Here is a 14972-nt window from a genome sequence, read left to right on the forward strand (position 1 = left end):
GCTGCCACCAAATTGTGCCTTTATATGAATTATATATAAATACAACTCAAGTTTAAAATTAAAGTACATGTGAAGAGAAATTTCTTATGCTTAAGAAAATCCAGTTAGGAAAAAAAAACACTCTTGTTCTTAAAATCTTTCAAAAATACCACTGATTAGAGCAATAGACCATTAATTTTTGTTTAAACCCCACTGGACTATGTATTACAATACCTGTTTTCTAATTCCAGTGCTTTAACTAGGCTAGCAACCTTTGAGAAAGCCATAACTTCTTTGAATATTAGTATAATGGGTTAAGAACACAGACCTGAACCTAGGCTGCTGGGTTTCAGTCCCTGATTTGCCACTTACTAGCTCTATTATCTTGGGCAAGACACAATCTACACTAATATTCAGTTCTTTTATTTGTAAGATAGGAGTAATGAAAGTATATACCTATCCACAATGTTGTGAGGATTAAATTAATTAATATTATCTGTGAAGTGTTTAGATGAGGAATAAGCACTAAGGTGTTAATTATCATGATCAGTTCTAAAAGTCTATGATTCTGCTTCTCTTTAACTGCACTGTGGTCTAATAGGAAGAAGATCTTATAATGAATTTAACTGGTCCTTAATCCACCTATAATTGCAAGGTTTTTAAACAACGAAAACAATGTATATTGAACTAAATTGGGTGTGATATAATAAAGTGATTAGACTATTTAACATCTGTCACTGCTATAAAAAACAGTAGGGCTTCCCTGGTGGCGCAGTGGTAGAGAGTCCGCCTGCCGATGCAGGGGACATGGGTTCGTGCCCCGGTCCGAGAGGATCCCACGTGCCGCGGAGCGGCTGGGCCCGTAAGCCATGGCCGCTGGGCCTGCGCGTCCGAAGCCTGTGCTCCGCAACGGGAGAGGCCACAGCAGTGAGAGGCCTGCGTACCACAAAAAAAAACCAAAAAAAAAACAACAAAAAAACCCAACAACAGTAAATGTTAGCTTGAAATGTAGCCAATTCTCATAGGTAAGAAAAAATAAAATCAAATTGGAATTTTGTTAGCTAAGAAATGCAAAAATTGACTTGTGTCCCACACTAAATAAAGAAAATTGCATTAAAACATAAAGCAGAAATACTTTCATCTACTATTCAATCATTACTACTTTCAAAGGCAATCTACTCAAGCATGACTAGTTGTTAATCAAATATATTAGAATAAGAAATAAGAGCCAAAAGAGTGATTAAAGAACTTTAAAATATTAAATAATAACTTTCATACCAGGATAAATAATTTGAGAAATCTTGTCATTACGAGAGATATATTTAGGGTGCTCTTTTTATAAATGTTAAACTCTATTAGAGATGCCTCTATCTTTTGTTTCTTTGGAATAAAGTTATGCTATATAAATTCATGTATTTCCATTATATGAATAAAATGAATATCATGAAATATTTTCTAAGAGATATTCCTAATAAAATGTAGTATGGTACAGTGATGAAGAGTGTGGGCTCAAGGTATCTGCTACACTGTTTGGGACTGAACTACATACAGCACGACTTCCTACATGTATGACCTTGGGCAAATCACTGTGCCTCAGCTTCTCATCTGTAAAATGGGGTGACAGTAGTATTAACCTCTTAGAATTGCTGTGAGAATGAAATGAAATAATGCATGTAAAGCCTTTTGCTCAATGCCTGGCAAACAATCGGTATTTAATAAGAGTTAGTTATTATTTTTAGTATCAGCTCTTAACTTTTCAGTTTCAGGGTCATACTATATACTATTTTCTAGAATTTCCCCTCACCTATTATTTTCCCAGATTTACATTTTCCATCCTGACATTTCCTAAATTCCAACAGTGCACTGAACACTGTCATCTAGATGTGCTTTAGCAACCAAACTCAATATATCCCAAAACAAACTCATACACTCTCTAAATCCGTTCCTGCTTTGTCCCACATTTTCCTGAGTGAATTTATCCAGTCATCACTTCTTAAACTGGAAACTTCAGGAGGCAAATTAGCTTGCTTCAATTCTTCCTTCATCTCCACATTCAATTCTCCACCAAGCTGTTTTAATTTTACCTTAATATTTTCTGAAAACAGTCCTGGCTCTTTGCTCTTTTCCATCTTAAGTGTAACCATTTTGCCCCTTTTCATCTTTCACCTGGATTAAGTGAAGAATCTTCTTCAAGAAAGGCATGCCACCATGTATCCCCCACTCTAATGCATCCTCCAGATTACCATCAGCTGCTTTATTACTAAAAACCAAATCCAATCGGGTTAATTTCCTGCTTGGGGATCTTTGTTGCATCTGTCTAATGCCTACAAAAGAGATGTCCACCATCTGGCTCCAGCCTAATCTTCTTGAGCCTCAACCTCATACTAATCCCATCCTGACTTTTTACTCCATTCCAATTCTAATGAATTCTCCACGTATGCTATGTCTCCAATTCCTTTTCTTTGCACATGCTGATACCCCTGTCTCACATGCCTTTTTTGTCCACTACCCCCCTTCTTTGCCAAGTAAATTCCCTCTCAAATGTCATCTCTCAAACCCTTCCGGACTACTGCAAACAGTTACTCATAGGCTTTTCTGTTCTCCCACATCATTCTGTTCCTACCTATATTTTAGCACATAGCACACTGCATTGTGGGGCTCTGTTTATATACTTGTCACTTCTATACACCGTGAAATCCTTAAGAACAAAGTGTGTCTCTTAAAAAAAAAATACCCAGCACTCAGAACATATGCTGGCACCTTAATCAAAACTGAATGAATCATTACAACTAAAATCAGCCTTGCTAACAGTTTCCTTTATATATAGAAGGAAACTAAAGACAAGAAGTTTTCAGTACATATCCATCCCTTTCCCAGTTCATAATAATTGCTAACTACTATTAAACAATATTGTTGCTATCTATCTGGGCACTCACCAGGGCAAGCTGGACAGATAAGGGACTCTTCATCCAGGTTGATGCTTTATACCCATTCTTCCAGCTTCTTCAAGTCTTGAAGATCCTATTACTCCAAAATTGCTTGCTTAGGACACAGCTGTTAAAAGCTCTTCCGTGTATCTATCCAAGTTCCAGTTACGACTAGTTTCCTAATGTGTGCCTTGTTTCTCCTGAGCTCCAGGTACCTTCAGCCACTTGTTACAATGCCTCAACTCTATTTAGGCATTTAAATATTTCTTCAGTTTCAGTGCCTAAGATTTTTTTTTTTAACAACCAGGTAGTCATTATGAATTTTCCTAATCCCAAGGAATAAAAATCTCTTTTCAAGGAACTGACTTAGCTTCTACTTCTCTGCTTTTATTTCCTGATGAACCACATTTCAGCTGGAGTCAACCTTCTGAACCAATATCCCATACCTTAGGAAAACACAGTTCTCTTCTGATAATACCCATTTAATCACTGCCCAGACATAATATAGTGGAAATCACACAGTAATTTATATATGTGTGTGTGTGTGTGTGTGTGTGTGTGTATATATATATATATATATATATATATAAGTTTTTTAAAGTTGTATATTATATATATATAATATATATATATTAGTTTTTTTAAGTTGTAGTAAAATATGCATAACAAAATTTACTATCTTAATAACCACTTTAAGTAGACAGTTCAGTAGCGTTAAGTACATTTACACTGTTGCTCAATCAATGTCTAGAACTCTTATCATTTTGCAAAACTGAAATGCTATGCTAATTAAACAAGTCCCCATTCCCACTTCCTCCTAGCTCCTGACAACCATCATTCCACTTTCTCTATGATTTTGAGTACTTGAGGTACCTCATGGTAAGTGGAATCATACAGTATTTGCCTTTTTGTGACCGGCTTACTTCACATAGCATAATGTTCTCAAGGTTCATCCAGGCTGTAGCATACGTCAGAATTTCCTTCTTAATGCTGAGCAGCATTTTCTCTAAGTATATACTACATTTTGTTTATTCATTCATCCATTGATGAACACTTGGTTTTCTTCCATCTTTTAGTTATTGTGAATAATGCTATAAACATGGGTGTACAAAAATCTCTTTGAAACCTTCCTTTTAATTCTTTGGTTATATGCCCAGAAGAGGAATTGTGGTATAATACAGCTTTATATTTATTGAGATATAATTCACATATTATTTAAAGTATACAATTCAGTGGTTTTAGTAAATTCGCAGAGCTGTGCAACCACTATCACAAACAGTTTTAGAACACTCATCACTCCTGAAAGAAATTCTACCCATAAGCAATCGTTCCTCATCTATAAATTGACATCTCCCAAATTTATCTCCAGCTTGTACCTCTCTCTGTTGACATATTCAACTGCTTGGATACCTAATAGGCAAAACAAACTTAACATGTCTGAAAAATGAACCCCTGAACTCTCCCTACAAAACTTACTTTTCCCACAACATTCACACCTCTCATAAAAACTTCACCCATCTAGCGGCTCAAACCAAAAATCTTAGAATCTTCCCTGCCTTCTTCTTTCTTACACACTGTAGTTTTAATCACTCAATAATCTTCTTGGCCAAACCTTCAAAATATATCTAAAATCCAATCTTTTCTCATCACTTTGTCTACTACCACCCTGCTCCTGCCCTTGCCATTCTCCTACTTCTGCCCTTACCTTCCTATAATCTATTCTCAACACAATAGCCCCAGAGATCCTTTCTAAAGCAAGTCAGATCATGTCACTCCTCTATCTCAATCCCTCCACTAGCTCACTGTTTCACTCAGGTTAAAAGCTAAAATCCTTCCAACAGACCACAAGGCCCTATGTGATATGGTCCACTGCTACTTCTCTGACCTCATCTCCTTCCAGCCTCTTCCTTGTTCTGCCTGCTTCAGTCATACTGGTCACACTCGTTGCTTCTCTGAAAACACCAGGCACCCTCCCATCCTTGAATTCATTGGTACCTCTGTTTGCAATGTTCCTTCCCCAGACCTACATGATTCATTCCATCACCCCAGTAAGACCTTAGCTTAAATACCACCTTATCAGTGACAACTTCTTGACCACTCTTTAAGTTTGCAATGTGTCTCATTCACCCCGTACACTTCCTTATCCCCTTTGCCTCTTTTACTTCTCTCCAAAGCTTTTATTGACAGATAATTTTATGCCTTACCCTACCACTCATGATACTTCTTTCAACTTTAAAAACATTAAAAAGACGTAGAGTTAAGAATCATATGTTTTTTCAAGTAGAACCTTACTTCACATACTGTTAGGTAAACTGATTTTCTTTCCACTCAAATTAAGATTGCCCTTCAATGTCAACAATCATTTATTGAAAAAGTCAAGTATCATGTTCTTTACACAACAGTTTTAAACATATTTTACATCTAGGTTGGTTACATTACCTTGCCGATTAACTTCATTTTGAAGTAGCTCTTCCATTGCCTCCTCCTCAGCAATATCTAAAGGTGTGTCTCCTTCACTGTTGACAGCTCCTACATGTGCTCCCTGACCAATCAAAAACCTGTAAAATTAAAGGGAAGAGAATTAAGCAATGACGGTATCATCAAAATAAGACTGAATGCATAGCTAATGAGGCAAGCTCCTATGCAAGAGCAGCAATAAAAACCAAGGATAGCATAGGTATTATTTAAGTTTTAAGAAACTACCATAAAAAATGTTTTCTTTCCTTTTTAAAATTTTATATTTCCTAAAATTTTTCTATAAGGTACACACATTAACTAAGACAAAAATGTTATTTTAAAATAATTACAAAGTCTTTCATAGAATTATTTCAGACTGCCTCCATTAAGATTTTTCATTATCTCCATATTGACTGATTTCCTAACTGAACTTCATGCTCCCAGTCTCATGCCATAAGCAATAGTTCTTAACTTTGGGCTCATGGGCATAATTCAGAAGGTCATTCAGCTGATACAGATATATTAAAATACCGTGTATGTTCATCACTATTTTGAAATTAAGGTAATTATTAGACCAACTGCTGAGTCTTTTTATTTAATGTGTTACTAAAGAAGCACATACATACTTTGTACTCAGTATTTTATTTTATGCATCCAAAACACAATACTAAGAACATATTCACAGGCTTCATCAGACCTGACAAAGGGATCCGGATACAAAATGGTTGCGAATCTCTTTCACTATGCCAACTGCACATCTCCCAGAATCATCTATTTAACACAACCAGAGTCAATTTCCAACTTAAAATTCTTTGAATGGTTGTCCATGCTAGGAGAAAACATACCTACATGGCCCTTACTGATCTGGTTTTGTCTTCTTTTCAGCCTCATTCCTCTTCCTTCTTGTATCACACTTCAGACTCCAACAATATGGAACTGTTTGTAGTTCCAGATTAAGCCATGTTCTTTTGGCATCCCTGATTTTACTTTTCTATATATAAAGAATGGCTCCCTTTTTTTCCGATGTTCCTAATCAATCTAACTCTTATTTGTATATATATATTTTTACAGGCTACATGACAATATTCACATTATCAAAACAGTGAAGGACAAAAAGCCCTCAGAGTTTTAAAAAAAGAAGAAAAAAAGAAAAAACTCCCTTATATCTCTCCTTCTGTTATCATGTTCCCTCCCCAGAGATAAACACTATCAACAGCATGGCAAATATCTTTCTGGTACCTTTGCTATGAATTTATATGTGTGTCTATAAAGAAATATATACAGTCACTTTTGAGGTTCTTTTTGTTAAACAAAAATTAATGGGATTACTTTAAATGTACTGGAGTGCAACACTTGCCTTCTAATAGCTGAAAAATATTCCACAATATGGCTGGATCATACTTTTATTTAATGCCATCCTCCTAATGGATGTGTTCTTAAATGGACATTTGACATTATCAATCTTTAAAATTTTTCTCAACGTGATGAGAATACAGCATCTTATCATTGTTTTCTTTCCTGATTACACACGAATTTGAAAAAAACCTGGATATGTTCACTAGCATTTGTATTTTCTCCTTTTGTGAACTTCTTATTTACTTCTTTTGCTTGTATTTTTAATGTGTGTCTTAACTCAACAAATACTTATGGGGTGTTGTTATAAATTGAATGGTTTTGTGCTCCTCCAAAATTCATGTTGAAACCCCAAACCACCAATATGATGCTATTAGGAGGTAGGGTTTTGGGGAGATAATTAGGTATAGATGAGGTAGAGGTTCGAGAACCCATGATGGGATTAATGTTTTTAAAGAGGAAGAGAGTAGAGCTCACTGTCTCTCTGCATGGAGGGCACAGCAAGATGGCAGCCATCTGCAAGTCAGGAAAAGAGCCCTCACCAGACACAGAATTAGCCAGCACCTTGATCTTGAACTGTCTAGTCTCCAGAACTGTGAGAAACAAATGTCTGTTGTTTAAGCATCCCAGTTTACGGCATTTTCTTACAGCAGCCAAAGCTGACTGAGACAGGTGTCTACTATGTATCTACCACTATGTTACATGTCAGGCATATAATAGTAAGCAAAAACAAATGCAGATCTTCCCCTCAAAGATCTTATAATCTAGAAAGAGAGCTAGATTAATTCCCTAAATACATGTAAAACTTTGATGTCTTATAACAGTGAGTTATGTCTACAAGTGAATAACAGAATAATTTGATTTAGTAAGGTCAGAAAAGGATTCTCTGAACAATATATAGGTACTAGCAAACACAATGGAAGGAGAGTATGTTCCAGGAGAGAGAACAAAAGGCACCAAAAACCTGTGACAGGAAGTGTGTATGGCTAGACAAGGGTTTGGTTCATTCTCCTGAGAGTAAATGAAAGAATCAATCTCTATATAATATGTCAGGTACACCCCAAAGTCAGTGAATGTTTATTTTGTAAGATCTGTAAATGATCAACTATGTGTTTCAAAGAGATCACTTTTGTGAAGTATGGAAAATAAATGAGAATGGAGAAAGAATGAAAGTAGTCAGACCAGCTAATGAGCTACTGCAGCAGTAGACAAAAATTATGTTGGAAGCTTGAATTTGATGGAGGAAATGGATAAATTCCAGAGATATCTAGGAGATACTAGAGATCAGCTGGATATGAGAAGCGAGGGCGAGGAAGGTGTCTATGATACACTGAAGTTCTTGACTTGTCTGTGACAGATGGACGGTGGTACTAATAAATGATACACAAAAAAATAAGTTATTCCCTCCTTCTGACAAATAGATGTGCTGCAAATATTTTTTCCATATTGTCACCACATTAAAAAAAAAAGCAAACCTTTTCTTACAGCATTTTGTATTTGAATGAAATTTAAAGGTTGTATGAAGTCAGGTCTGTCAATCTTTTGCTTTAAGAAGGACTTTACCGACTAGCTATTGATATCTGTGTGGAGATTTAACTTTTACAAGACACACACACATAGAAAGAGAAAGATAGAAAAAGGAAAGAATATACACTATAAAGTTAACAGAGGTAGCATTAGGAGGAATTTGCTTTTTAAATTTTTTTAATTTTATTTTTTAGCCGCACTGTGCGGCATGTAGTATCTCAGTTCCCGGACCAGGGATCAAACCCGCGTCACCTGCAGTGGAATTGTAAAGTCTTAACCACTGGCCCACCAGGGAAGTCCCACATTAGGAGGGATTTGTATTCGCTGGGGTTTTCGTGGGGGGGGGGATTTTTTTGTTATCCTGGTTTTCTGCAGCAAGTTTATTTTGTGTATGTATATTAGACCACAAAAATGGCTACCATGCCATTTTGTAGCCTGGTATTTTTACAATTAATAATATGTTATAAACATTTCTCCTTGTGCAAAACAATTTTTATGATCTTCACGGGGACTTCTACAAACAGAAGTCATATTTGAATTGAAGAAACTTTTTCTGTTTCACAGTTTTAAAAAATGTAATATAAAACTAATGAAGAACATTTATATACTACAAATAAATAAATAAATGAATCTGGAGCCAAAAAAAAATAAGATATTATTGGAGTAGAACCTGTGCTATGCTCCAGGGGAATATGTACGTATTCTGCTAGGCAAAATCTCAAACAATCAGAGATATTTACATAAAACCACGTATATTTTGCTTAGGTATTAGAAATCATTCACAGGATGTAAAGACAGAATAAAAGGAAGACCTCAGAGTGGCTGCAGTGCTAGCAGAGGGAAGCAGAGTCTCAAGGAAATAACAGGTCAAAGCCAAAATGAGACAATCCAAAATTTATATAAACAGGAAGGATGTTAAGAGAAACTAACAAGAGTAAAGTTCCGAAAACTGTGGGCAGGAAGTAGGGCCTGGAGCAATCCCTGAGCCAAAAGTTCAGGTATAAATATGTATGCATACAATTCACAAACCTCTCCATGACTCAAGAACTATTATTTGCAAATGTAAATAAAATAAATAAATAAAACCCCATGGCATTAATTCTTATTTACCATGAATAATCTCAAAAAGCCATTCAAAGATTGGTTGGGTGAAAAAAAGCATAAACATTTAAATTCTGCAGACTTTGGGTTTGGTTCCCACCTCTGTTTCTTGACAGCTGTGTGATATTCATTAACTTAAAAACATTTGAAACCTAGCTTATAGGTAACTTACAGGGCTGTGTTATGTTTAAATGAGTTAATGTCTAAAAATAAAATTAAATTCTATCTGTTATCACATCATGAAAAATCATCACACTTAGAAAGCAATATTTAAGATAATGTGAAACAAAATACAGGCTATCTGGAATACCAGAAACTCACTTTGTGGGACCCTTGGAGATACTGAAAACAGATGGTCAGATTTCCTTCAGAACAAAAACGGCTGGGGTATTAAAAGCAGCTCATGGGACTGCTGATTAGGAAAAATATACTATATTTACTGTAAGATTTCTTGGGGGGGAAAAAAAAAAACTATGAAGATTTCACACAGGAGTCCCAAACTGAAAGTCAGAATATCAGGCTGTTTTTCAGATGGGTAACTTTTTTGAATGTTTCAGGGTTTAAAAAAAAAAAGGGCAGGCTTTTATTTGCTTAACAATGGTTAATGATGTCCTTAAGCAATACAAAAGAGGTCAACATAGGAGATGCCACCTATTGAATGATGAAAATCTTTATAAATTACTGAAGTGAAAAATGGTAAACTGCTAGGTTTACTGAGATTTATAATAACCTACAGCTTGGAGTCAATAAATAATTTTGGATAATTAATAAACCTCAAATTCAAGACGTGATCCAAATGGATTTCTACAAAATTATTTGCATATGTGTGAATTTAAAAATCTAATAAAAGGTGTAAAACTTGTTAACCAAATTATCGGGTGCAACTTGGATGTGGTATATTAGATGGATAGGATTCTATCTGGGTTAGAATGATTCAATGTTAACTGAATTCAGCAGACAAATTTGACAGTCTCATAATTATCTTGGATTCTGAGTTTTGTCAAAAGCCAAACCACAGAAGAGATTGAGAAGGAGAAATAGTTCATTTTAAAAATTTGATGTTTTAATTAAAGCCCTTGTCTTTAAATTAGAAGCTAATGAGAACATAGTAATCAAAGAGACAAAGAGAAAGAAATTTCATCAGCAAGAGCTGAATATATTTAGTGTTCAAACTTAATGTACATTGTTTTATTTACTGTAGAAAAACTAGTATCAAGAAGTTGTTTTAACCAATACATGGATTTTTCATGTATTCAATACATGAATTTTTAAAATTCGAAACGTCAGTGCAACCTTAAAAAAGAAGTTCTGTCATACAGGTGAATCTCAAGGCCATTATGGCAAGCAAAATAAGCCAGTCACAAAAGGCCAAATGCTATATGATTCCACTCACATGAAGTGTCTGAAGTTGTCAAAATCATAAAAACAGCAAATAGAAAGGTGGTTACCAAGGGCTAGGGGAGTGGGGAGGGGAAATTAGTGTTTACCAGGTAGTTTTAGTATCACAAGATGAAAAATCCTAGAGATCTGCCCCCCAAAAATGTGGATATGCTTAACACTATTAAACCATACACTTTAAAATGGCCAAGATGATATATTTAATATTATGTTTTTACCACAATAAAAAAAAAACCCCACAAAGTCAGAAAACCACTGAAATAGTTGTTTCTTGAAAATTCAAATGAATTACTCAAAGCCATCCAATGAGACAGAAATTATGAAAACTAAGCTACCTGAACCTTTCAAAGATGGGTAAGAGAACATTGTACTATTAACTTCAAAAATAAATGCAGACTTCCTTGGTGGCACAGTGGTTAAGAATCTGCCTGCCAATGCAGGGGACACAGGTTTGATCCCTGGTCCAGGAATATCCCACATGCCACGGCGCAACTAAGCCCGTGTGCCACAACTACTGAGCCTGTACCCTAGAGCCCATGAGCCACAACTACTTAGCCTGCGTGCCATAACTACTGAAGCCCACATGCCTACACAGCCTGTGCTCCGCAACAAGAGAAGCCACCGCAATGAGAAGCTTGCGTACCGCAACAAGGAGTAGCCCCACTCGCCACAACTAGAGAAAGCCCACATGCAGCAACAAAGACCCAACGCAGCCAAAAATAAATAAATAAATAAAATATATTAAAATATATATTAAAATAAATAAGTAAATAAATGCTATTTTCTTTTGGAAACCTCTGAGCAACATAAAATCAGTGTAAATAACCTTATGCATCTTTAGTGGGAATGCACTTTCCTATTTCCTATTTGAAGTTCTATATCACAATAAAAAACAGCTGAAAGTAACTATAACAGTAAGAATCCAAACAAAAGTTCTGACCTGGAACTTTTGAAAGTTTTCTTTAAAATAACAGTTCTTTCCTTCAGCACCTGACAAATGTTGTGCCACTTCCTTCTGGTCTCCATGTTTCTGATGATAAGTCTGCTTTAATGCAATGCCCCCTGCCCCAATGTTATAGTAGTTCCTTTCTCATGGCCTTCCAGATTTTTACTTTGTCTTTTGTTTTCAGAACTGCTTTGGTTTATCCTGTTTGGAATATGCTAAACTTCTTGAATCTGTAGGTTTATATCTTTTGCCAAGTTTGAGTAAGTTTTTAGCCATCATTTATTACTTCTTTAAATACTTTTCCAGCCATGCCCTCTTTCTCTTCTTCTGGGACTCCAATGGCAAAAATGTTAGCTCTCTGGTATACTCCCACAGGCCCCTGAGGCTCTGTTCATTTTATTTTAGTCTATTTTCTCTCTGTTGCCCAGATTTGGTAATTTCTGTTGTTCTGTTTTTCAGTTCACCAATTCTTTCTTCCATCCCCTCCATTCTGCTGCTGAGTCTATCTGCTATTTATTTCGGTTACTGGATTTTTCAGTTCCAAAATTCCCATTTCGTTCCCCTTCATATCTTCTATTTCTTTGCAGACTTTTTTTGGCTGAGACTTTTTTTCATTTGTTTGAAGCATACTTGTAATTGGTTGTTGAAGCATTTCTGTGATAGCCACTCTATAATCTCCGTCAAATAATTTTAAGATTAATATCTCTGTAATCTTAACGCTGGTCCCTATTGTCTTTTTTTTTTTTTTTTTTTTTTTTTTTGCAGTACGCGGGCCTCTCCCTGTTGTGGCCTCTCCCGTTGCGGAGCACAGGATCTGGACGCGCAGGCTCAGCGGCCATGGCTCACGGGCCCAGCCGCTCCGCGGCATGTGGGATCCTCCCGGACCAGGGCACAAACCCATGTCCCCTGCATCGGCAGGCAGACTCTCAACCACTGCACCACCAGGGAAGCCCCCTATTGTCTTTTTCATTCAATTTGAGATGTTCCTTGGTATGACAACTGATTTTCAATTGAAATTGGAACACTCTGGGTATATTATGAGACTCTAGATTGTGCTTAAATCTTCTATGTTAGCTGACTATATTTGGCCCTGCTCTAGCAGAAAAGATGGGGAGATGCCATCTCATTATTACAAGGTAGGGGTAGAAGTTCAGGTTCCCTACTCAGCCACCATTGACACTAGCGATGGAACAGCTCCTTGTTACTTCTGACTCCTCACCAAGCCTTCACTGATACCTCCCTGGCTAAGGAGGCTATGGGTGCCTCACTACTACACCCTATGTGGCCTCCACTGACACCATAAGGGGAGAAAGAGTTAGGCCTCTTTACTGATGGGTGGTGGTGAAAGTATTTACTCTCTACCAGGCCTCTTCTGACTCCACCCCAGTGGGGAGGAGTAGGAGCTCCTTTTTACTGCCAGGTGGGGGTGTAAGTCCAGGCTTCCCACGTGGTCTCCACTGCCAGTTAGGGTAGGGCTAGTTAACTATCCGATGGGGATGAAAATCTCGGCAGGTTCTGTATCTGGCCTAATCTGACATCATGACAGTAGAGGTGCTAGGATACCTCATGATAGCCTGGTAATGTTGGAAGTCTATGCTCCCTACCTGGCCTTTGCTAGTGAGGATACGTATGGGTGGGACCATGGTTTTTTTCTGCAGTGTTTGGCTGGAGTAGTTTTTTTTTTAAAGGTTTTAGGGTGCCCCTCTCCTAGTATTTGGCTAAAGAGGTTAGGGTTTTGTTGGGGCTTTTTTGGGGGGGCAGTGTGGGGCCATTGGTGCTTCTGGGTTATCAGCTTCCTCAGTTCCAAGTGTGGTATATCTGAGGCAAAGAGAAAAGCCAGAAACTTACTCCTGTCATTCTTTGGATCCTGAGATCCGTAGCTGTTCTGTCTTCTCTCTATCTTTTTTTTTTTTTGTCTTCTCTCTATCTTACAGAGTCTTTGTATATTTTATATATCATGTTCAGGGTTTTTAGTTGTATTCAGCAGGAGGAAAAACGTATCTATTCTATTTTCCAAGAAGCAGAAATTCTCATTTTTAATTGTCAGGAAATTATAATGTTTATAACATTACCAATTTTAACCTTTAAAAAAATTTCATTTTGTCAAAATCTCACAGGTAGAAGTATTATTTTTATACATAAAGCCTGTTACTAGTCCAGTAACATGGACTAATGTACCTTGCCAAATACTGTGCTAAATTTCTGACATCGTGGTTTCACAATTATGCTACAGATACAATTAATTATGCCGATAGCAAAGACCAGGCTATTGTGTGTGAGAGAAATGAATCTATCTGTGAAAGTGGGCTCTATTTTCCAGTTATCTAGGCACCCAGATTGTCAAAACAAAACAAAACACAAAAACAAATTCAAAATGTGCAGAAGGATTTAAATTCCTCTCTTCTCTTTGCAAAACCACCTTTAAATACAGGAAATTCTGTAGGTTCTGTCTTCAGCATTTCTTATTTCTCTTAATTATTCCTCAGAGCAGTGACTATACTTCTTTGACCATGCACTAACTCCTGAAAATGCATATTTATTTATTAAAATCAATTACATGCACTACTGTCTTACTTTATTACTGTATCTTCCAATTCCCAGAGGCAAAAATCCTACTCATTGTGTAATAATTCTAAGATATACATTTTCCCCAAATTTTAATATTGCTGAAATCTTCTACAATCTATTGACCTTACAATCAATGATGTCTCAGCAATGGACAATGGCCACGACATGGTTGTCATCATCTGTCTTCATGTAACCCCATCACAGCTATTCATATTGTTTTCAACTTCAACTGATTTATGTGCATTCATACCTTTGATACCTTATTTACTGAGCTTAACTGTTACTTAAAATGTCTTCCTGGATGGTGTCTGAAACTTTTTGCTGATACCTTGTAGTAAGATCAAGAAAGCACCACCAACAACACTTGCAGAATGCTATCAGTGGCTTAGAAGAAAATCCCAAAGGCAACAATAAAACATTCTTAAGCAATGCTGCATCCAAGACACTACAATTAGATAAAGAATGATACTGTGTGTGTGGGGAAAAAAAACCCCAAGGTGCTTAAAAACAAAAAACCACACACACTGTATTACAGGTTTTTTTTTTAACCTTTTAAATTGGTACATAAAATAATGACAATGTGTTATGAGGATGGCATCTTAGATTTGATGAAATTCAGTTTACACATTATAAACATACCCAAAGAAGTCCTGGCTTCCTATTGCACCTTTTTAATTGGCATCTCAAACTAGGCTTATTTAAATTCACATTCCACT

The 14972-nt window shown here is 36.4% G+C and overlaps 1 protein-coding gene across 7 annotated transcripts in view; it reads right to left on the minus strand.

The window, feature by feature from the left end:
• PPP1R12A (protein phosphatase 1 regulatory subunit 12A) overlaps positions 1-14972 on the minus strand; it is a gene marked incomplete at its 3' end in the record, with an annotated part of 150007 nt that overhangs the window by 65840 nt on the left and 69195 nt on the right. For all 7 annotated transcript variants that reach the window (XM_082850013.1, XM_082850016.1, XM_082850012.1 and 4 more), the window contains exon 3: positions 5346-5464. In XM_082850013.1, the coding sequence (XP_082706139.1) occupies positions 5346-5464 (119 nt within the window). The remainder of the gene's footprint in view (positions 1-5345; positions 5465-14972) is intronic.

This window comes from Leucopleurus acutus (genome assembly GCF_964270905.1).
Source record: "Leucopleurus acutus genome assembly, chromosome: 11".
NCBI lineage: Eukaryota > Metazoa > Chordata > Mammalia > Artiodactyla > Delphinidae > Leucopleurus > Leucopleurus acutus.